General features: G+C 38.7%; 1 protein-coding gene across 3 annotated transcripts in view; it reads left to right on the top strand.

Annotated features, from left to right (window-relative positions):
• The window catches only part of NELL1 (neural EGFL like 1), a 273,232-nt gene that overhangs the window by 39,090 nt on the left and 209,619 nt on the right, over positions 1-24,523 (top strand). For all 3 annotated transcript variants that reach the window (XM_031553393.1, XM_010710718.3, XM_031553394.1), the window contains exons 5-7: positions 14,622-14,718; positions 20,514-20,586; positions 20,819-20,901. In XM_031553393.1, coding sequence (XP_031409253.1) covers positions 14,622-14,718; positions 20,514-20,586; positions 20,819-20,901 — 253 coding nt within the window. The remainder of the gene's footprint in view (positions 1-14,621; positions 14,719-20,513; positions 20,587-20,818; positions 20,902-24,523) is intronic.

The raw sequence follows: 24,523 nt of genomic DNA, 5'->3' as shown, positions 1-24,523 counted from the left end.
CTGCTTGGCCTATAGAAGGGCAAGTCAGTGAGGGGTAATGCTGAGCTCTACCAAAACCCTGAAGCTTTCTTAATATCAGAGTCAGAAAAGCTGTAGCTTAATGTGTGTAAAGAGTCCAGTGTTAAAGACTGTAGACTTCATGTGTAAATGTCACCATTTTAGGCTACGGTGGTTTCATTGGCTCTTGGCAAAGTTCAGGATACCTAATGAGAATTAATGCTTTGGCAGACTTAATTGAAAGTCACAGGGAAGGAAAACAGAATTGCATCACCTGTTCCACATCCTGCAGAGATGCACTCTTTGTTATGGAGTTCACCATAACAAGAAGTTAGGTTGAAGAGTATCTGTCTAGAGAAAGAGTTCTGTGCTGTTTGTTTCTGCTCCCTGTCTCTTGTTTGTTTGTTTGTTTTTTAAGAGAGAGAAAAAAGTGAAGAAAATTCACCCCTTCGATTACTAATGAATTTCTTCAAGGAAGTTGCAGCTTTACAAACTTCCAAATGTGTATAAATTTGCATAGGAGCATTACTTTTTTTTTGGCAACTGGAACACTCTACATTTGGTAGACCATACTTAAAGAGTGATATGAGAATGTGGTGCTCTTAAACTTAGCCTGTGTGTGAGCTTGCTTTGAAACTGTTTGCACTGGGAGAAATATCCAGACTCCATATCCAGACTTTTGCTACCGGATTTGCTTCGATACTGAAATGTAGCCTCTGGCCTCTAAAAACTGCAGATAATCAGAAAGCATTGGACAAGAAACTTTTGAGTTGTAAACAGATAGTTAGATCTACTTGTGTTTTTCGCAGCCTTACCACCCACCTCAATCTGATTTGTAAAAAAACTGCTTTGCCATTTGGTACTTGATTGCCTTCTGGATTCAACTCAAAGCTGACTTCTGTTTCTTCAGACCTGGGAGGGTTAGGGAAAGCTACCTGAGGCCTTCAGTAGGGGTAATCTTTAAAACAGTCTAATTGCTGCTACTGTAATGATGTGTATGTGAGATGGTGGGGAAGGTGTAAGTATGGAGGGGATTGTATATTTGGGTGCAAGTACAAGTGACCTTTTGAGATCAGTTCCTACTGTGTCTTATTCCTTCTAGTGTTCCTCTGTGAAAGCAGAGGGTGAGAGCTGTTGCTGAGTTTGGAGCTAGAGCTTGGAGCTGATGACACACAGGAAGCTACATGAAAGTCAAGGCTAAACACTTGTAAATGTTGCTGGATTTGGAAAGTTTTGATTAGGTTCAGAAAGTTGAGAAAAATGAGAAGACTATTTGTTATGAATGTCCAGCTGCTGCACAAGTAAAACCTATGCTGAAAGCAACCTGGAAATTAATTACAGTGCTGTTCACCTCCTTCCATCCCCAGTGCTGAATCCACTAGTGGCATACAAATCTTGTTTTAAAACATTAGTTATGCTTAGGATCTGTACCTCTCCTACTGTAGGTAAAAGGAGATTGTTGGGGGTTGCCTTTCTGATGGCCATGTAGGCTAACCTAGAGTGACTGTCAGAAGATCATTAAATAAATTGGCCCTAAAGAGGTACTCTGTAATGAAGTAGGCTCTGCCAGGCACCTTCCCAGACTTGTTTTCTTTGGAGAGCAGAGGTGAAGGATCCTGCAGTGCATGGCTGTGTTGTCAGGAGATTTTCAGCCCCAGGAGATTGTCAGTGCCTGTAATAGCTGTCATTTGCTTTCAGTTTGAGAATTAGTTTTAGCTGTACAGAGTCTGTAATGTCACCAATGGCTGAAGTAGCAGCACAGGGCTACATTTTAACAGGTGGTAGTAACTGTATTAAAATGCTTGTTCCTTAAGTTGTCAATAAAGACAACAATTTTGAGTTTATATTATTCAGTGTATTTAATTGCTCTGGGGAGATAAGCTAAAGGCTGTTTGCTTTTTATTTTGGTTCTTTTATTTCTCGTCAACCTTGCTGCTGCAAAGGTATTCACCCGTGCAGAATATCAGGGCTCTTTTCTTTCTGCAGCTCTGTCTGCAGGTGTGAAAGGGAGAAGGCAATTTTCTGTGAAAATTAGTGCTTTCCAATGGATGTTAGTGACTCTTTTATGAATCCAGCCTATGGTTTTGATGGATACTCTTGGCTGTTTGATGGGGGAGAGGTTGGTGAAGTACAAGAAGATACATTATGAACCTGGATAAAGCTAAAGTAGTTTTCATCTGAAAAACATGTAGTTGGCATCTTTTTATGTTTCCTCTGTTATAACAGAGCACAAAGGAATAAAATACGCATGAGCATCGAGACCTTATTAATCAGAAAAATAAATAAATTAAAGCAATGTAATCCAAACAACGGAATCCAGTACCCCTGAATCCTCATAAATAAGATTTTCCAGCTGCCAGCCTGAAGTTTTCTACTTCTCTTAACTAAACTCAGTGACTTTGATTGAAACAGGCATGTCCAACCTGCAACCCATTGGCCGCATGTCACCTGGCACAGCTCACAGCGTGGCAGCCCCTTATGCTATGCTGTCACTGAGCAATGACTAAGCATTGTTGCACTATTAACCCTAGCTGAGTTGCAGCCAGAGCCAGGAGGAGGGTGCAGTGCAGTGCTGCCTCAAGTTAGGTTAAAAACACAAAAAAACAACTGTATGCATTTTGATACATTGGCTAAACACAATCCTGTGAATGGGGAAAAAAAAATAATGCAACAGTGCTTTCTTTTATGATAATGAAATTTGAGAACAGGTTTCAAGATTGCATTTTTTTGGTATATTTTTAATTCCATTTTCAATCAGTGTAAAAACATGAACCTGCAAGTTTTTAAATAGAATGTATAGAGTTGCAATCAGATATTCAACTCAAAAGTCTGGTCGTGTCTCTTTACCCAATTTTTATAAGCATTGTCTTAGCAGAGAGAAATATTCCTTGGCTTGCAGCCACACTGTATTCATATCATTGCTTTTTGGCAGTATGCACATTTGTGAGCAATTATTGTCAAGGACAAGGCACAGAAAAAATAAAGTTTCATCAAACATCTCTGAAACCTTGAACTCACTAAGAATTGTACCCATTGAACGAGACAGTGTTAGAAATTTGCTCTGTCAAACAGAGCTGCTGTGCTCATTGTATCAGTTGTAGTTTCCATGGAAATAAGTAGGAGGCATTCCTTTTAGAGCAACCTGTATGCAGCCCAAGGCAATTCTTTTTCACTCAGTGTGGCCTGAGCCAGCCATACGGTTGGCCATCTTTTGGATTAAAACAATAAATTAGTGAAAATTAAGGGGTCCTTTTGAAGAGAGATTCGTCGCTTTACTTTTGAAACACTTTCCCTTGGAAGAGGAGAAGGCATGCTGGTAGTGTCATGGAGCTAGGTAATTTGTGCTGAAAACTTCTGGTGTCCCAGATTGCTTCTCCATTCCTAAATCTGTAGCAAAAACTATCACAGAGCTGGTTGCTTAGGCAGGTTGCTTTAACTGTGCATTACAGGTGCGCTCAGCTTCTCATGTGTGATACTCTGGGTTGGGAGTTTTCACCTACTGATTGTTCCTTCTGGTTGACAGAAAAGCGATAACCTCTTTAGCATAAGGGAGGTCTCCAGCTGGCTTTTCATGTCAGCTGCTGTCTATCCTGTATTGTTAGAGTTAGTGTAGTTCAGATGCAAGGAAATGCTGGCATGCATTCAGTTGGACACAATAAAATGTTTTTTTCTTGTTTTAATTTTTTCTTAATAGCTGAGGCATTTCATTGGATGTTCAATGTCAGCAGAATGATAGTATTTGGATGTGACTGACAGCATGTCTTAATCTAGTCTATGTTGAAAATATCTTATTTTAACCCTAGATGAACTAGTTAATTTTTCTTTAGTCTACTGCATTGATAGTATGGGGAAAAGGTTGTAAGTATTTATGCAAGTGCTGAGAAAGTACTGTAGAAGACAGATAATCATAATCTGTAGCTGTGCCTGGCTGCCTTTGCCCACGTGTAGAAGAAAATAACTGCTTACAGGCTGTACCAGCAAGGTCAGCAGCTGGCTGCCTGGCATGGAGCAGCACTGCAGCAGGGAGGCTGCGTAGCTCCTGCTCCGAGGGGACGGAGAATGGTACAGGAAATAAGATTAAATCAAGACTGGTAAGTTTCAGCTGAGTTTGTCATTTCATAAAGTATGTGAACAGGTGTATTATCCCATTCTCAGATTTTCTTAACGTTTGTCCTCTATACGTTTTGACTTTTTAAAAGTATTTATTATTTAATCACTTAAGCAGTAATTACTTAAATTGGGATGATTGCTTTCAAGAGCAGACCCTGAAAAATTGAGCATGCATAATTTGAAATGTATGTGGAGATGAGTTTCTGTGGATCTTTTTCAGGAGAAGTCTCCTGTTGCTTGGTAAGTTTTCATTTTCATTTGCTGGAGAGCTAATGGGGTCACATGGACAGAAGAGAGATGGTCATAATTGGAGAATTAGCTATGTGAAGCAAATAGTTTGGGTTCTTCCTTTCAGATTGTAAAAACAATTGTCTTGCACCAACCGGGCAGACCAGCAGAGATCCACAACATAAAGGAACTCTCCTTTGTGAAATGGTTAGCTGAAGTCTGAGTTCAGAACTGGAAGTCACAGAGGATAATACTGGAGCTGAATGGAAAAATGGTAGTATAATTTTAGCAGATATTTTTATGGAAAGCATTGGACTGCAGAGAGTGCAGACTGCCAGACTGCAGAGGAGAACCTTCTGAACTCTTCAGAAGCTGACTTGAGATCTGAGTCTCCATACAGCAAATAATCCAGAGTCTTTTCAAATGATGTAAAACCTCCTGAGCACTGTGGGGTATGAGAGTGACCAAGAAAACAGCAGCAAGGCTGCTCAAGTCCGTGAAACCAGCCTAGAGTTGTCTGAAATGCTCTGGTTATTGGGAAACCTTTCTTTGACAGTTTTAAACGGGGATAATTCCCAAAAAGTAATTCTTGGAAATCTCAACTCATTCAAAACCTGCAGGCTATTGCAGAAATACATGGAGGCTGCTTGAATCATTTGTTGTTGGCTGTCGTTTCACTTTTGCTTGGTGTCCAAGCAAACTGCCAACCCTGAAAGCAGTTGGTGGCTTTAGGAGTGATTGAGTTTGTGTGGAGAGCTGACAGGTGCTCAGAAGTGGAAGGTGTCAAGGTTTGGAGTTTGCATGGCCATGCCAGTAAGGTTCCTGCTGCAGTGATGGTATGTTGTTGTCTCTCACTTCATGAGTCTTGAAGAGTCTCTTGGTATATTTGCAGACTTGCTGTACGTGGGAGATCTTTGTCCAGTCCTCTGATATCTTTGAATGGTTGTATTGAGTGTCAGAGTGCAAGTGGGCCCAGTACTGAGCATGCGGGGACAACAGAGTGCCTGTGGGGTGAGAACTGCTTTGGGAAAAGGCTGAGGGAATAGCTAAGGCAGTCAGGTAGCGAAGTTTTTCTGGGAGCTCAGGAGGTACTCAGTTTTCTCATGGATAAGTATTTAGTGAGCTGTAGTTTTTAATAACGCAGTAGATATTGGCTATTGTGTCTAGTTTTTAATCATGTGGAGAACCATTACAATTGGTAGTACCAATGCAGTGATACTATGAAGGAGCAATATTCAGCATAAAAGTAAACTTATATGCTATTTCTAGTTTGATTTTTTTTTTTTTTCATGTATCTGTGAGACCAGTCATTAATGAAGGAATCAATGGAAGCTGCATTGCATAATTGTGCTGCAATGCTAGCAGCATTCGCTTCAGCATAAGAATGAAAGCAAATCACTATGCCAACCAATGCAACTGGTTCCTCAGCCTTAACTGACTCCTTCTGTGTCACACCAGCCACTTACCTTAAACTTGACTGAAGGATGTGCTGTAGAGTGTCTCCAGGGTGAAATTCTGGCCCCATTGAAGTCTGCAGTGAAAAATCTCATTGCTGAGCCACACTTTCACCTCTAGAGCTTGTCAGATGCTGAAAGAAATGAGCTCCAAACCTGAATGCTGTCCTTGGGTAGTGCTTTTGCCTGTTGGCCTGGGGGTTTCCATCAAAACTTAATTTTAGAACCAATATAATGGCTTGTCCTATGTTTACTGTACGCTTCATACATTTTTCTCAGTCATGCCCAATTAGTTATTATGAGAGAGCAAACCACCAAGGATAAAATGGGCAGTTCAAAAGCTGTGGGAAAACAGATGAGGGTTATCTGATGAACCTTCAGTGAGAACTGGGGAATGTGAAATGAGTCATCCTTGTGCCAGGTTACTGAAACAGCAATTAATGGGGAGCACTGGCAGCTCTGGGGAGAGCAGTGTGCTGTTGTGTAGTGTTGAGACAACTGATGGCAGGGCTCTGGTGGGAGCGGGGGAGCACAGGTAGGGTGTTTGTAAGTAAAACTCCTGGTCCTCAACCCATAGCTACCTTCAGTAATGAATGGAAATTAGCTGTGGAATATGGATGAGATTATTTGACTGCACACAAATCATTTAGTGATCACATGTATGCCTTGATGAGATGATCCTGTGACAAGATACTCCGAGGCAATTAACTTCTCAGCAGATGATTTTTTTTTTGGAGGGGGAAAAGAGGCCGTTCAGCAGGAAGGTTGCTTGTGATTGGCTTATTTTTAAATTTGTGTTTTGTAGCTGTACAGAAAGGACTTGGAGTAGAGTCTTCTCGAGTCCTCTCACAGTCACATCTGTCTTACTGCAGTAGGTGAAACGACCTTGAGGTTTAGAGTAGCCTTGAAACAGAAAACGGGATGTTCCATGTGCTTTGTGAAGAAGGGTTGTTTCTGGGCTGTTAACTGCCAATTGTGAAGACCCGTGTGCAGCAGATCTTGGGCCAGGGACCAGCTTGTCCCTACGTAATGCAGGTAGGCGTAATGGAAGCCAAGTTTCTGCACTGCCAGTTCTCACTTAACAAATGTTTTATGTAGAACGCCAACAGTAACCTTAACATTTCATTACAAAATGGAGATAAGCCACGTAACCATGGCTTTTACCTCTTTGTTCTCATAGAATGTTGTTTAAGGGTTAATATCGCTGCAAAATCTTAAGTACCAGTGATGTTTTGTGCCATGATGATGAACGTTTCTACCTATTGCTTTCTGATGCAAGATAGACTTAATTATTTACTACTTAATGGGTACTTTAATAGAGATTTTTAAATTCTTGTATCTATGTCACTTTATCATATAAACCCCTCATACTGCCTGTTTTATGCTCTGGCACTCAGCAGTGGTTACTCACAAGTGACAAAATGACAGCCAAAATATCTTTGGCAAGTTGGAGAACTTGTTTGAGAAGTTGTATTTGAGCTATGTAGCTCTCAACTCTGTATTGAGATGTCTGAAGATAAGTAAATTCACATGAATTCGTAAGAATTGGCCTTGATTTTAAGAAAAGTGAGTGATATCTCCTTCTCCACTCAAGGTATTTTTTTGACTCAGTACTTTTAGTTCTGCTGTGGCAAAACAGGCTGAATATGGTAAAAACTGGCATCTTCATCAGAAAAAGTGGCAAGTGTGTTTATCTTTTTGCTTCTGTTACATGCAAGTCTTATGCTCACAGCCAGGATCAGAGCCACAGGATGTTTACCTCAGAAGAAACAGCTCAAGATGGACTTTAAGAAAAGCTAGAAAAAGAAAAAGATTGTCAAAATTTAAATGCGCACTGACCATTTGGGTATTGAGCCCAACTGGTTTTGTGCTGAGAACCTTGTAATTTTATCTTAAAACAAACAAACAAAAAAACCACCAACAAATAGTAACAACAACAACAAAAAAAACAAATGTGAATAGTGCATGTATTATGAAGTGCAAAGTGCTCTGGATACATCGTGTGAAGTAGTTGACCTTGTAGCTTGTCCTTTTATTTTTTTTTTCTCTCCCACAACTCTTGAAAGCTCAAATCAAACTGCTAACTTCCTATTTCTGACTAGAGTGAACTTGTGGGGAATGTAGGTCCTTGCAGTCTCAGTTGTAGGGCCTGTTACCTTATGTGTTGCAGATATTGGCACTTTTTTTGATATTGTACGTCTGACTAGCTGTCTTCTGAGTTTCTCATATTTTCAGGAGTGCTATATGAAGACAAGTAAACATTGCAGCCTTGTAGACAAGTTGTTAACCTTCTATTGAGGTATTCTGGAGGATTTTATTATTGGGAAATTCTATTTTTTGTTCGTTTCAAATCTAAGTTAATTATATTGATCTTGTTTGTAAAGGTGTTTGAAGGCGCCTTGGGATTTCCAGGTAAGAGACACCCTGTAGTGTTCTCAGAAAGATGGCTTTCTGCCCTTTGTGGGGCTGATGTTGCATTATTTACTGGCTTTGGTTCTCTTAGAATCAATAACTATGATTGTTTTCAGTCCAAAGCCCAAGCAACGCTGCTGTAAGTCATCAGTAGTTTTGTTATAGTGTTGTAGGAAACTGAAAAGCCTAAGCAGCCTAGTCATGTTATATTTCTATTATTTTCTGTTTAAAATAAAATAAAAAAAGCCTCTCATGGATAGAAAACATCTCTGTGAAGTTTTGTGTGGAGAGTAAGTCCCCCAAACCAGGCAGTGAACTGTGCTCTTCTGACCATTTCTCCTTGTTTGTTTCATTTCCTCCTGTTGCTGCATGATCTTAAAGTTTCATTCAAGAGATGCAAATTAAGAAGAGGATGCTCATAGAGGTTTAGTTATAGGCGCTTTGTAGTTCTGAATTTAGATTTTAGAGTTGAAATAATTAAACTGAGAAGTAGAGTACGTTCATCTTATTTTGGTGATTATACTGGAAATTCAGTGAAATTGGTTGACAGAATTTGAAAAGAATTTAACTGAGCATGCTATCTTGATTGAGTCTTTACCAACAGTTACTTTTCATTAAATAGTTTGTAGTTACTATTGTATATTCAAAATTTAATAACCAAATGCTTCCCTCAAAACCTGAAATTTTAATCAAAATTGTTTTCCTATTTCGAGTGGTTGTGAACTCCTGTCCTGTGGCAGATAACAAATCAGATTTTCCCTCAGGAAGGTTATTTTTCTGAAGCAGAATGTTGGAAACGTAATGATTGATTTAGTTGAAGTTGCTCTAGAACTGAATGCCTGTCAAATAGTGTATCCTATTTGTAAACACTATTAAAAAGATGTTAGTATTGATACATTTGCATTGGAAAGTATTTAGATAATGGGTTGAAGCAGAGTCATGTATCTTCGTGTTTCTTTTCAAGATCATTTCTTAATCCCTTCAGAAGAATAGACTCTAAGACAAGTACCAATGAGGTATCTTAAAGCTAGAGACTGACAAAATCAACAGTTTGTGTAGTTGGGATCCAGAAACATGTTGGACAAACTTGTAAATGTGACCCATGCCGTGGATTGTGTTACGAGGCCTGACGCCAGTGATTTTGGATGTACTGAGCTGTTTACAGCCTCACTTGGAGGTAGTACCAATGGTCAAGAAGGTCAGCATTCCTCTGTAATAGATCACGGGGAAAATCTAGTGTAAAACAAGGGAGGAACTTCCCTCTCTTCTGGTTTACTTTTATTTACTTATTTTTTTAACTAAGAAAAGTTTGGGGTGCTATAACATTGCATCACTTTGTATGACTTATCCGTATCCTTTATTTTTTAAGGGATCTGAGAATACAGGTGTATATAAGGTAAGGAATGGTTGCAAGAGAACATCAGCTTTGAGGATCAGGTTTTGAATTGCAAAAATCCGTTTAGATGACTCACCTTGATTTCAGAAAGTGCTCCTGTGCTGTCACTGGAGGGGCCTGAGGAGTGATTAATTTACAGTAAGATGAATCATATCTTAGAAACATTTTAGACTCTTTTGTTAATAAAGAGACATGAGACTAGCTTCTCTGTAGGCGTAAAGTTTTGAGACATTTAAAATTGGATATGCTGAATTCAACACCTGGTTGCTACATGCGAAGTTACAGCTTCACGAGAGTAAGTGTGGCAGTCAGATCATATAAGCCTGTTCTTTGATTAGTAAAGTAAAAGGACTGAGAAATGAGGTTCCCACCATACCTCAGCCACAAAACTCATTTTCTTGTTCTACTAAATATTTCAGCTATTTCTAAACTGCTACTGGCATGGCAAATACTATATGCATGAAGAAGATCTGCTTTACCATGGAAGTGGACCTACTGTCCAGGTGTTAACTTTTTCATGTGGAGTTTCATGTAAGAAATTATCTTGGTTCAAGTGGTCACTCTTCCTATCTTTCAGTTTGCACACATGTAAAATGAAGGAAACAAGATCTCCCTGTTCTACTGGAACATTAATAGGATGGTAAAAATAGTTTTTAAGTTGATTATGTATAAGGGAACTGTCTCCTTGTCCAGCAGAGGTGGATTTTTAGAGAGAGTCTTCCTCTATGCAGAGAAATGTGTATGCTTGTGTATTTGCCTGCAGACATTTTAGAAATGACTCCTTTCACTCATTCCAAAAGAATCCACTGATTCTTTTAAAGATTTGTTGTATTAATTATGTCACAGATGCCTCTTTTGAGTGTGTCCTTGAAAAATGTGTTCCTTTCTAAGGATCACTTCTAAGCAAGAGTACTTCACAAATCAGTGAGTGCAGAGAGGGCAGATGTACAGATTAAAACAAACAAAAGACCTAAAAAAAATACACTGCAAGAGTATCCTAGCTCTTCCTGAATTAGAAGATCTTTTTCTTACTCTGTTTAGCTAAATGAGTCAGTGGTTAGCGAACGTATTCTGAGTGTATTTCAAGAAAGAATTGGTTCACAGTTGTATGATTCCAAGTTTATGGTTTAGCTCCTTTGAAATATGTTGACATAAATTAGGTACAAATCAAGCTTTCTCATGCAAAGTGAATGCAGAAGTCATAGATCTGAAAGTCTGATGCATGGAGAAGAGCTGTTAACTTGGAGACCTGGTCTGCTAATGCTAGAGGAACTATGCAGTCTTCAGCAGTTTTAAAGATCACTGTTCCCTGGAATTCTCTTTCCAAACATTCTTATTCTTGTGAAGTATACTGTACTCTGTTTGGGCATCAAAGCAAAATGTATCAGAAAGTGATCTCCGAGGAGCTCTAGAGCAGTACATAAAGATGGAAGTGTAGTAGATACAACTTAGCTGCTCAAATACCAAGTATGGTCAAATGTGGATAAAGCTGTAGAAGAAGACACACCTCAGCCCAGAAAAATCAAGTAACAAGATGTGACTGAAGCAGAAGCTTAATGTATCAATGTAGCTGTAAAAACAAGCAAACAAAAAAAAAACCCACAAAAAACCCACAAAACAAATAAAGCCTTTTGTTACTCAGCAAGCGATTAGTCTGAAAAACGCTTCCACAAGAAAGTCAATGCAGGAAAGAGGAGGAGTAGAGCAAAGGCTTTTTCATGTTTAACAAATAATTATAATAGAATTTTAACTCTAGGTAGTAACTTGTCGTTTCTCTTTGAGATGGGTTACAAAATGTTTATGCTCTAGAGGTTTTTCTCAGTGTAGAAAATAAACTGAATAATCAGTAGCTATTCATAGGCTTGTAAGAGGTGTATGCACATGGGTAATCTAAATGTCTAGGTGAAACACTGTTCCCTGCAAATGTGTGGGTGGTTGTTTTTTCTTTTTGTAGCCTGCTACAGATTTTTTGCTATTCTTATAAATTCATGTGTAGTTTTTGACCTTTTCATTTGCCAAGAGTATGAAGAGTATTACAATGGTAGCATTAGGCTGTCTGCATGCTTGCTGATGTTTAACAGCAAGCAATAGTAAAGTACGTTTGCTTTGCTCATGAACCAAACAGCATGATCCAGGATATCTTTTCACCTAGGAAAGTAAGTGCCAATCTGCTTCTTATGCGTTCTTTTGATTCCCAACTTACTTAACGGGCATATCCATGGAGATGAGTTATTTTTTATATAGCGTAACAGACAGATGTAGGGTCCTGCACTTTGGTCGCATCAACCCCATGCATTGCTACAGGCTTGGGGCAGAGTGGGTGGAAAGCTGAATGGAGAAAAAGGACCTGGGGGGTTGATAGACGGTTGGCTAAATGTGAGCCAGCAGTGTGCCCAGGTAGCCAAGACGACCAATGGCATCCTGGCTTGCATCAGCAATAGTGCAGCCAGCGGGAAGTATTTGATCATCCCCACCCCCTGTACTTGGCTCTGGTGAGGCCACATCTCGAGTGCTGTGTTGAGCGTTGGTCTCCTTGCTACAAGAAATGCAATGAGGCCCTGGAGTGTGTCCAGAGAAGCATATTGAAGCTGTGAACGATCTGGAGCACAAGTTTTATGGGAAGTAGCTGAGGTAACTGGGTTTAGTCTGGAGAAGAGGAAGCTCATCTGCCTGATATAGGTTTGTGGCAAGGTGGAGATTGGCTTCTTCTCCCATGTAACAGCCAGATGGTGTGGTGTGATGGCCTTAAGTTGTGTTAGGGAAAGTTCAGATTGGATATTAGGAAGAATTTCTTAGAAAGGGTGATGAGGAACTGGAGCAGGCTGCCCAGATAAGGTTCAGTCACTGTCCCTGGAGGTGCATAGGGAAAGGGTAAATGGGATACTTAGGAGCATGATGTAAGCGGACAATATTGGTGGTGAGTGGACGGTTGGATTAGGTGATCTTGAAGGTCTTTTCCAACCTCTATGATTCTGTTCTTGAATATAGTTACACTGTAACCTATAACTTGTCTGAGAAAATGAAAATAAAATATTCTTGAATATTCACAAATTAAAAGATGTTATATTCAAGAGAAATTCCCACTGTAGTAGTGTAATTCAGTGACTGGCTTTCTTGAGAACCTCAATTCTTTGTTCCTTGTTCAGTATTTTACAGCAGTTTTGCATTTGAGTAGATCTTTAATTTTACATGAGGCATGGCGGAAGGGTTCTGCTTACATTTTAAAATATTGATAAAGATAGTGCATGTCAAATTCCTGTAATTCTAAAAGCGTTATTTAAAAGAATACCATCTTGTTTTACCTGTTCAAACAGCGTAGTATTTTTTTTTTTTTTTAGAGACAGCAACAAGTAATTAACTAGTAGAGGCATAAATTTCCTGGAGCTTTGAATGTATCATGTTGATGGAATGTGATGAATTAGAATTGATGGTGATTATAATAAATTTGAGCAATAAAATGATGAGTATTAGGATGCATCATCTGACTAATGTACTAACAAACTTAATTTTTGTGTAACTATTTTGTTCTTAGCGGTGGTAGTGGTTCTTTCTAATATATCTTTTCAGGATTAGCAAACTCAGGTAGCACGCATGACTCTTTGTACTTAACTTTGCAGAGCTTTCTTGAAGTTCTCTCATCCTTGAAGGTCATTTTAGGTCCCCTCAAATGTATAAATTTTCTGACAGCATGGCAATACACAACACAAAAATTAATGATTATTCTAGGTGAGCCTGAGCTAGAAATGCTTGGATTCTAAATGGGAAAATTACTGTGCAATGGGTTGTGTTGAATGCCTTGAATTTTTTTCTTGGTGTTCATTTTTGTTCATTTTTTTTTACATTCAGTTTAAAGCTGTAGTTTTAAAGAAAAAATACAAATCTCTCCTTCAAAGATGTAAGTACTTTGTGGGACTTGGCACATTTGGAGTTTTTCTACTGGCTGTCATGTTGGTGTGATAACAGAGCAGCACGCACCCCTTTGAGCTGGATAGTAGTGGAAATATGTCATCTTTCAGTAATCCTTAATAGATGTGCTGGTTTTGTTATGAAGCAGTAAGTTTGTGACTCCCACCTGTGGAATATGGTAACGTGAGAATCTAGAGTCAGTAACATCTTTGGTCTTGAGTTTTTCATAATCCAGTGTAATGATATCATCATTGTAGTGGTCTGACTTACTGAAGAAGGTACGAAGTAAACTTCTTTACTGATTTCCTAAAAATAATTAAAAAAAAAATAATCAAGTCTTTTTAAAACTCCAGATGCTTCTTGAATTTCAAAATGCATTATTACAGCAACTTAACCATGATTTGATTTTAGAAATTTGAGATAGAGATTACCGCATTCATGCGCAAGTTTTTGTAGTCTATAAAGCTTGAACAAATAGAAAAAGTTTCTATTCTTTATCAGATCTGTGCCATTGGTGTGAGCAAATTGGCTGTGTAATAGTGGCAGAACACACGTATGCAAGCCAGATGAGTTCTGGAGCAGCTGTAAACTGGAGAAGCGGATGAATTGGAAGGTCCAGGCACAAGGATGGATAAAATAGTTGTAAAGCCTAAAAGGCTATGGGAGCATGAGGTGGAACAAATGACCTTTGCAAAGTTCATTCCAAATTCGAGACAGTATGAAAATACAAAGATGTTGTTTCTCTTGTTGGATCTTGTTTATGTCTGCTGTTTTTCCTCAAGTAGCTGAGTTTGAAGTAGACCACTAAGGATAGGATGCTTTTCCCTAGCAGGGTGGGTTCTGGCATTGTGCTTCTTCAGCTTAGCACTGCGCAGTTGCAGAAGGGAAACTGCAACTTTCTTGAGTCTCCACGTGTTAGTAGTTTTCATAGTTCTTTCTATTTAATTATTGCTTTTAAGGTTATAATGTACCTGCAAAACTGTCAGCAGTAAACATTGTGTTTAATGGAGGGTTTAGTTTTTGTTCTGCTTTGTACTTTTCGCTGCTGACTGAATTTGCGTAGGAATTCTTAAGAGGAAAAATACATTTGAAGTAATGGTAATGCTTTCCCTCTGCAGGATTTATGAACGCATCATTGATCCCCCAGAAACAAATCTGATACCTGAAAGTAATTTATGGCTTGGACAGAGGAACAGGAAGCATGGTTTCTTTAAGGTAAGCAGATATGAAATAGTACATGAAGAAGGAAACTAGGTAGGCAATGAAATACTTTTCATTAGTTATCTTACACTCCTGACATGCGATTTGTATGAATTTCAGTTGAAACCACGTGTCTGGGATTTGGGACAGGTCCAACACAGAAGAATCTGTTTGTGCAAGGTAGAATACTGTAGTTACTGGCTGAAATGCCCAGTATTTGGTGGGTTGGTTTGATTTGGTTTCCTTACTTGGAGTTTCACCCACCCACTGTGCCCTGCCTTGCCACTCCCGTGTTCATAATGAAACTGGTGTTGACAGCATCGGAGATGATGGCTTTAATCTTCAGAATTTCCCGAAGTAAAGGCTGAGCTGTAATCTCCTGTCCAGTCTTAGTCGTTTTTGGAGGCTTGTCTCTCTTTGACTTTATTAGCAGAGTATCCTCACATGATGCTTGAGGTTGTCTCTTCTTTGTTGCCTTTTCCAGCATTGACTTCCAGATTAGAGGAGGTCTCCTAGGCTGTGTTCCTGCAGTCTTTGGCAGATACTTGTTGTGTGCAATGTGTGTCCCTTGCTGCAAAACAGTAGATTTTCTGTTTCTGGAATAACTTCATTTCTTTGTATTTTTCTCAGATAAGCACGTCACATGTCTCAGCAGAGTGGGTAATGGGTGACTGGGTTTTGTTCATAAGCTTCTTTGTCCTTTTGGAGCTTCTATTGCTTCCACATAGCCCAGGCTACTTGAAAGGCTGACTAGCTGGCAGGATGATCTTTACATTTATAAGTCCTCCCAAGATACTGTCATTGAATATGCCAGTACGTCCATGTGAAATAAAAATTGGCGAAGGAAAGATAAATGACTAAAGGCTTGAAAAGTTCTCTCTTATATATTTTATTTCACTTTTTTTTTTTTGGCTCTTGGTGATCCTGTATGATTTTGATTGATTTTTCAATTGCAGAACCAACCAACAAAAAACACCTCCTCTACCTTAAAATTAATACTTTCACTCCAAAAGCAATCTACAGAGAAACTGACAATATTTCTTCAGGTTTTGGTTAACAAGCCATGGACTATCTATCAGTAAAAGAGCCTATATAGTGTATTGATAGGCCAATCTGTATATCCTTGATATTGGCATGGATTTGTTGCCAAGGTGATTTACTGCCCACTCAGTTCACTTTGAAGCAGTCAATTCATAAGATAATTCTACAAGTTGCTGCATTTTTGAGGACCTTGCCTCAAAGTCTCTGCCTTTTGAGAAGCTAGGAAATTTATTTTTATGCTAAAATTATTTAGGGTAGGATTGTTGTAGCAAATTATTATTTTAATTGTGAAACAGAGAAAAAAGCTAACTTTTCTTTTAAGTTAAATTATAGTCGAAGAGTTGCTCTGAACCTGGAGTTCATTCCATCTTTGAGCAGCTGGCTGTCACTGTAAAGTGAAATTGATAGCATTATTTTATTTTACAGCTGTTGTTTTTTACCTCAGCTGCTTCCCATAATTCCACAGATGGTAAACATATGTTTATAGCTACGTAGGGAAAAAAAGTCATTTTGGATTTCCTCATCTTAACTTCTCATTTTATGCAGATATTCGATGCCTCAGAACTCTGGTATATTATGTAATTGTAAATTAATATTTCAATGTATTAACACTTTGGAAACAGCAGGGTAGCTAATGATAAGCTAATGAGCTGACCATTTTTATTGATCGTAATGAAACTCAACAGGTGTCTTTGCTTCATGCGTGCTTAAATATTTCTCTAACTTTCTTCAGGGTAGAAATAGAATTGGTTGTATTTTTTAATCCTGCTTTATAGTTTCAGAAGTCTTTCTTTTGTATGTTACTCGTGCCAAAAGCTTGGGATTATGCATCCCTTTCTTTATATTCACATGGTCAGCAGGACCTCCTGTTGTTTTTCAGGGCAATTTGTTTCACCATTTTTGCACATAAATAAATAGATCTGTTTTCCCTACTGTAAATAGTGATCTTCAGGGAAATAAGAGCATTAAAGAAGGATTAACGTATTTTGTGTTGTGTTTATGTTGGAGCCATGATAATATATGTTTTCATGAAAAAGCACTACATACTGTTCTAAGCATCATCTATGCTGTTGCAAAAATATTTTTATGTTAATCTTATCTAGTTAATTGTTCTTCCTTTCACTCTATGAGTGAATAGCATTACAGCACATTCTGGGCCGTGTTCTCATGCTAATTTCAAATGATGATTCTTCAATATATCAAAAGAGCAAGGGGGAAGATACGGTCTTCAAATAAAATATTCCTAAGGCACAGTGGCTGGTCAGTGGCTGCCATTTTCCTTATGTTTTGTTCCCCATCCTTGCTCTCAGTGATAATTCCATAAGTAAGCTTGCTGGGGAATCAAGTGCTGTATGGCATAATCAATGGAGTGGAGGTCCAGCCTCCAGCTAGGATCTCTCACTATGTAGTTTGCCTGTTATGGCCAAGCATTTGGAATTCAGACAAGGCTGAGTAGTTGTAGCGTATCGCTGGTGGGAGCTAATGTAAATCAAATTTAATATAGCTAGATCTGTTTGGTTTGAAGGGAATCTCATGAATTACTTCCTTTGAAAAACATGCATAGATCCTTTGGGCTTCTTTGTGTGGCCCAAAAGCAAGATTTGTTTTAGTGCTCAAGAATACTCATGTAATGAGATTGGGAAACAAAAGGAAAGAAAGGTGGTGGTACCAGGCATGCAGAAGACCCTTATTCTAGGATGGAATCGATGGCTATCATTGTCAGAATTACTTGCGAAAATTCATTTTGTCATTGAGGAGAACCTTTCCCTTTAAGTTTCCCTCCAAATACTACTACAGAAATGAGCTTGTTAATGCACTGCTGTCTAAATGATCCTTGTTGAAAGACTGCAATTTTCAGATTTGCTCTAGAAGGCTTTGATCTTAAATCCCCCTGTTGTTTCTGGGGTACAGCAGGTGCTTGGTGTTTTAACTGTACATCATCATACACGTATGTAGTCGTTTTGGTCCTGTAGTTGTAAGGAATAAGGTGAAGTCAGTTGTTCAGGTGCCTGATGTGGAGTTCATCTTCACTGTGTAGAGGAGCGTAATGCTGATGTGGTGGTTGTCTAGTGGGGTTGCTGTAGCACTGCCTAGGCATGGGGCTTAGAGAGCAGCTGCTGAGACATCTGTGCATGGTCTATTACCAACTTTAGCCAATGCATTTTACACAGCTGTGAGGCACACTGTCTTTGAGGCAGAAGTAGGTTTTAAAGAAGGTGAAAAGCAATGGAGGAAGTGAAAATGTAGAAATAAAGGGCTTGTGCATTGCATGGGTCTTTTCACAGTGTGTGGGATAAATCCTCCATATAATATGGATATGAAAAGTGCAATAAATAGGGCTTTTGTATTTGTAAATCTTCATGGGATGGGCTTGGTATTTAGTGCCACAAAGCTCAATTTAGTCTTACTGCTGGTAATCTGTGCAGATCAAGGATCTTCACACTAGAACATCGTGAAGCTCTGGCTGTAGTTATAAGTTTAAATATCAAAGATAAATGGTGATGTCTCCTTGGGAAAAGAACAAAGAAGATTTTGACACCTGATATCTCTCTATCAAGGCTAAATTCTCAAGTCTTACCACAGAATGTGGATTGAGAAACTCTGCCTGGTCCTAAACTAAACCAGGGATTTGCCCACTGGGTGCTGTGCATGCCTAATTCTTCTGGCTGCAGCTGTAGATAGCTCTAAGCAACCTAGACTTAATGCTGAAGGAGGAATAGTCCAGGTTCCTTCATAAGTGTTGCAGTAATTATGGCTGTAATAAGCATTTGCATGTAATGAAGTCTTTCTAATAAAAAAAAATACGTCAGTGAAATCTGTGCTCTTTTGAGTTAAAGGTTCACTTCTGTATTTGATCGTGGGAACTCTGTTTCAGAAGGGTTTTTTGATACAGAAGGCATCTATCCTGCTAAATTGGTGTTCTTACATCGACCCGTAGTAGCGTGTTTTCATGTAGCCAGGAAAAGACACACAAATAGCTATGTTTTCTCTTCAGATTGTTTGTCCTCTTGGGGCTACTAAAGAATGCAGAAGACAAAATTCTAGCAAATGAGATTAACCCCCCCTTTATCTGTATTTAAATGCATATCTGTCCAAATGACAGTAGAGAAGGGGAGCTGTAATGCAATAAATGTAATGAAAATTCCTTATGCACTTACTGAAGAGGAAAAAAGCATTGCTTTTCTCTTGATAGTGTCTTGTTAACTTTGTGTAATGGTACACTGAAACTTTGTAAACTCATTTTTTCATGATTAAGCCTTTTGCTGGAGAGGCTTAAGCCCTGAAATGTATTTTTGTACTTCAGCTTCTAATTTCTTACTGATAACTACTAGCAGAAAGCACATAAAATGGCTTTCAGGATGTTTCTTTTCCTGTTGACAGCATTGCTTCTCATTATTGTGATGGTTTCATTATTCTCATAGATGAAAAGGTTAATAAATGTATACGCTTCTGCAAGACAGACAGTGTGATCTGATTATGTCTATTAATATTTTCATTTAATATTTCATCATAAAGCAGCAAGACGGTGCTTCTCATTACCTTCTGCTGTTTTAGAAACATGTAAATGTGAAATGTTGCTGCATTTGCAAGGCTTCAAGCACAATGGCCTATATTTTATTTATGGATTGAAATGAGCATTTTGAGCAAGTGACTGCCCTTAGTCTGCAAAAACTGCTTCACTGCCATTTAACCAAAAACTATAGTGATCTTACAAATCATTAATTTAATTAGGTAATAACTGCCATGATCTTTAATTTGAAAGGAAATGTATTAAATTCTTCTGTGTTCGGGAGGAGACAGGCATGCCACTCCGTCTGATGAACAGTCGGGGAAATGTAAATTGCAGTGCTTGCAGTCCCTTGTGTTCCCTTGCTCCTCCTACTTAATGACCATGCCATTATTAAAGTGAGTGGACGCTGGGGAGTAAGCAGGCTACACAGTTAAAAAAAAAAAAAAAAAAAAAAAAATGCTGGAAGAGCTTTGCATTGAGTGTATGCAAGCTCCAACATTTTTAGGCTACTGATTTAAGGTTCCTCAAGGCAGACGTGCAGGGAATATAGGGTGACCCTTTGAGTCCCCTGCTTTTGTCAGGGATACCTTTGCAAGTCAGAACTTGCAGGCTGGTACTGGATCTTCTGGTACTTCCTCCTGCCCTGCTTAGTCTGATCTCTGAGCCTCACGTGACATGCACAGTCTGTTCCTGACCTTGGAGTCCTGATTTCCTCTAGCCCTACACAGGGGATCTCTCCATCTGCCTGGGTTAGAAAGCAGATTTAATTCTAACTGATGGTGTGATTACATGAACTGTTTGCTGAGATATAAAGCCAGCAGGCTGCATGACCCAACAGTCAAAATATAGATGCTTGCCTCTTGCTCTTTATACTATTCTTTCATAATGATAGATTTCACAGTCTTGTTTGGCTAAATTACTGAAGAGTAGTGCTGTGGTGGTGTTTTATTTTCTTGTGGTCAAGTGTCTCGTGTAATGGGTATTTCTTAATGTATTTTTTCACTAGTTCAGTCCCACTTTGAGACATTTAAGCAGCTTACATTTGTTGATTGCAAAACACAAAACTAAAAAAAGCATGGTATGAAAATTACACAAGAAGCTAGGGAGGAAGAGTTGCTGTTTTTTCATCATCTTGAGCTGTATTCTACGTTAGCAGACAACTGGTCACTTCTTTGTACACCATCAACAACTGACTTATGAAACAGGTCAAAGTGAATGTTTGTATTCTGTATTACCAGTTATCTCTTCTTTTACAAAGGGTGTTATTCAAGATGTGAAAGTTGTCTTTATACCTAATGGATATATAACGCAGTGTCCTAATCTGAATCGCAGTAAGTATTATTTTCTAAATCTGTTTGTTTTTAATGGGGATGGTTTCTTAATCTTAAAAAATATTTTCAGGATTGTCATTCTTGTGTGTGCTGACACAGTGTCTGTAAACAGATTGCATTTTATGTTCAGATAAGCAGCATGTGACACGTTAGCTGTGACAGACTTTATTTATTTATGGGTTATAATGTGTTTCCCTTCCTTCCTTTTTCTTTTTAAACTTCCTTTATTGAGCATGCCCAACCTGCAGTGATTTCTTAAGCCTGGTGCAAGGAATCATGGATTTACAAGAACTCCTGGCGAAAATGACTGCAAAAGTAGGTACCTGATCATCTTTGTCAATTCCCTGTTTCTTTCTGGGCTAAGGCCATCATACAAGTCTTCGTTCCTTTTGCAGTTGTTTTATGTTTTCATGGTAGAGCTGTTTCTTCCCCTCTTTCTGCCAGTAGCCCTATCTGCAGTGGACTTAAGGAGACAGTTTTGTGGATGTCACTTAATTCTCATACAGCTTCTATTGTCTGGCTCACCATTTGGTAGAGAGTGACAAAATGCCTGGGGTTAGATTTCTTTGAGAAACCTTAGCTTGATTTTCTTTTCCATGCTGAGGGATAAACGTGGAAACAAAGGAGTGAAATCCCTCAACAATTTCCTCACCATGTGATTCTGTCAGAATGTGTGTTTTTGCCTGTGGGGAGTTCTGTGAAATCTTCAGGACTGGCATCGTTTCTCCTTGGGAGCTGAAATGAGGAAATGCCTATAAATCTGCTGGCTGTGCTGATCTCAACACCTTTGATGATGATTTTTAGAGTGTAGAAGTGAATCCAGTTCTAGGATAGGCAGTGTGGTGGTGGTTTTTTTTTCTTCCCGTTCTGTTTTGGACTGGGGAAATGATGAATGGGAAGCTGCAGCGATTTTTTTGTTGGGGATTTTCCTTAGGCTCTGCTCCCACACTGTGCAGCCAATGTCTGTCTTACCTAAAGCCCTTCAGCTCAGGCTGTGGTCAAGTTCCAGGTTAGGAAGGTGTGTTTTTGAGGTGGATGATCCCCTGGCTTGCATTAAAGGGTACTCTGGGAACATTTTCTGGTGTTAATGTCAGTGAAACGTCTGTTCGTGTTAAGAAGCAATTGTCTTATATGAATCAGCATTTATGTGTTAACTACTTGTAGACTTAAGTGCAACAAAAACCATCCTGTAGTTACTTTCAATCTCAGTGTTACTGGAAAGGAATTTCAAAACTATGATGAGCATAGTAGTGCTACTAGCAGAAAAACATTGATATCTATGATACTTGTTACTCTCTACTCTGCTTCTAAGCGTCCTTTTCCTTCCTAACAGGAAGGAGGGAACTTTTTAAAGACAACGTGCACGTTATACTGGGAATCCAGTTACCCAGTTGACATGGTTTGGACAAGCTGACTCCAAATAGGAAATGTGAAGCTTTTAGTTGAGTTTACTGCTTGCAGTGTGAAACAGGCAATTATTTTGAGCCCTGCTGGTGCCATGAGCAAGTTCCTATTATGTACTGTACTGAGTAACTTGCTTGCACTGCTGTTAATTACATTTTTGCTTGCTAGTACTTTACAAGGGAAAGCAAATAATGCAGCATTTGTACTGCAAAGACTCTGTACTTCCAGAACGTGGTGCTGAGGTAATCCTTCATTGTGAGTTCCTTTTCAGTGATAGCAGTGTAGACTTTTTTTTTTTGTAGCAGTGTGTGCAGGAATACTATTACTCAGGAAAAATACTTGCAGCAGAAAAAGAAATGATTTTGGTAGAGAAATGCAAATTAAAAATAGAGAGGTGTGAGAGAAGCATTAAGACTTGTATCCATCTTTTCAGTCCTGGAGGTTGGTAGACACAAGTAATACTAATGCAGGTATGAGTAATATCGTATGGGACATTTGGCAACCAAAGAGCAGGACTTGGAAGAATGTACAGCATCCTGCAGAGATCCCATTTGGCAGGGCAGGTGGTCAGAGGATGGCCTGCTAACGTGCATGGGCAATGATGCCTGGCTTCTGGCCCTGCACGAGGAGATGCAGAGAATGAGTGTGATGTTTTGGAATAGCTTTTAGGATCTGTGATAGCTAGGATTTCACTTACTCCCTTAGTCTCTAATTGATTACAGATGTATAATAACCCAGTGAATGTTGTTTGCAGTGAATGTGCAAGTGCTGTTTATATAATGCAAAACTATGAAGATGCAAACCTGGGCTTTTGTGGGAAGAAAACATCATATCTAGCGACTGTAGGGTCCTGTAATGTTGGTAGTGGTGCAAATTATGCAGTAGATTGGGGAGGAGCTATGAGAGCTCTCCTTTGAGCTCTATCTCAGAGCCCCATGAGTCTTGTGCTGCTCAGAAAGTTGTTGTGTAGACAGTAAACAGAAGTATACAATGATGACCTGAAATGAGCTTACTGCCATTGTCCTCTTCATACCAATGTTTGTGAAGACATAGTTTCTAAAGCTTATGCTTATTTTGCCATCATTTGAATTATCTGAATCTTTCCAATAAATAAGTTCAATTGATTTAATCTTCTGTCTTTTAGTAGGGAAGCACTGTAGGTCAGTGTGTTAAAAATCGAGCTAACATGTTAATTTGCTGCAGGTGAAAAGGAGCATGCTATATTTCAGCACTCCCAACTGACATGCTGAAACACTGCTGGCTTCTCTTCGAAAATTATAGGTAAAACAGTGCAATTTTAGCACTCTACTGAAATCAGTCCTGGCATCTCCTGCATCCACTCTAAAAGTGGATTATAATTTATTTTTGGTAAATTATGAGGTCATGTCAAAGTGTGCCTTTCATTCATTTATTTGATGCTGGAGCTGGAAGGAGATTCTGAAGACTGTCAGTGCAAAACTTTCTAGGGAGTCCTTCCTTCACTGAGGTCAGATAGACTGCAGTTAGGTTTGATATTTAAAAAATAAGTGAAACTCTTGAGTTCCAGGAGTAGTTCATCTAGTTTGTTCATCTTGTGAATGCATGTGACCATGGATAATTCTTTGAACAAAATTTTCCTGGCCACATTTGATGGGTTGTTTTGTGAGACATTTGTTATTAACTTCACTAGAAATAATATGCTCCAAACAGAAATCTATTTGCAATTACTTGTACGGACAAAAGAGAAGCAAGGAAGGTACACTATGTGAATGACAGCTAGCCAAACATTCCTGGATGTTAAGAACTCAGGATTAGGCTAGTATGTAGAAACTGGTATGGTGTGGGCTTCTTCAGTAGTATATTTCCTAGGATATGAATGGGAATATAAGATATTTGAAGACCCAGATTTTAAATGTTTAACAAATTTAGTTTTGTGCATTTGACAACATTTGAAAGGGTATTTTAGCTGATTTCATGGAGTAGGAGGTAAATGAGATTTAAACAAAAAAAAGCATACTAGGCAGAAAATATTTATTTTCTTAGTGTTTTCTTCTCTTCCTGGAGTTATTTATAGTCCTGACAAAGGATATTACATACTATTTTCAAAAATGTATTATTGTAATTATTATTGTATAGCAAACTTATATGTGAATGCTCATTTTTGTGTTTTTTTTTTTTGTAAATACAAGACCTGTTATAAAGTAGAAGCACAAGACAGACACCTTTTAAACAAAACTAAATATGGCTTTTACACGGTAAATATAATTACTAAATAAAATAATTAGAAAAGAGGTTCTCTTGAAAACAAGCAACTTAGTAAGTGGAGAGTTTAGTATCTAAAATGTGAAGAGAAGTTTTGAAATCACAAGATGTGCATTTTAGGGAGATGAGTATCAATCCCAGTATTATACCAAGAAACAATTTAACAAATAAAGAACAGTTATTCAGAGCTTTCTCTCTTCAGAATTGCAGAGAAAAAGACCACAGCTACTTGCCTACTATTTTTTTCTTTTCTTCCTCTAAATATCTTGCTCTTCTACTGGCAGAAATGAAA

This window comes from Meleagris gallopavo, chromosome 5, assembly GCF_000146605.3.
Source record: "Meleagris gallopavo isolate NT-WF06-2002-E0010 breed Aviagen turkey brand Nicholas breeding stock chromosome 5, Turkey_5.1, whole genome shotgun sequence".
Lineage (NCBI taxonomy): Eukaryota > Metazoa > Chordata > Aves > Galliformes > Phasianidae > Meleagris > Meleagris gallopavo.
The sequence above is the reverse complement of the archived record's forward strand: the minus strand, read 5'-3'. Positions and strand labels throughout refer to the sequence as shown.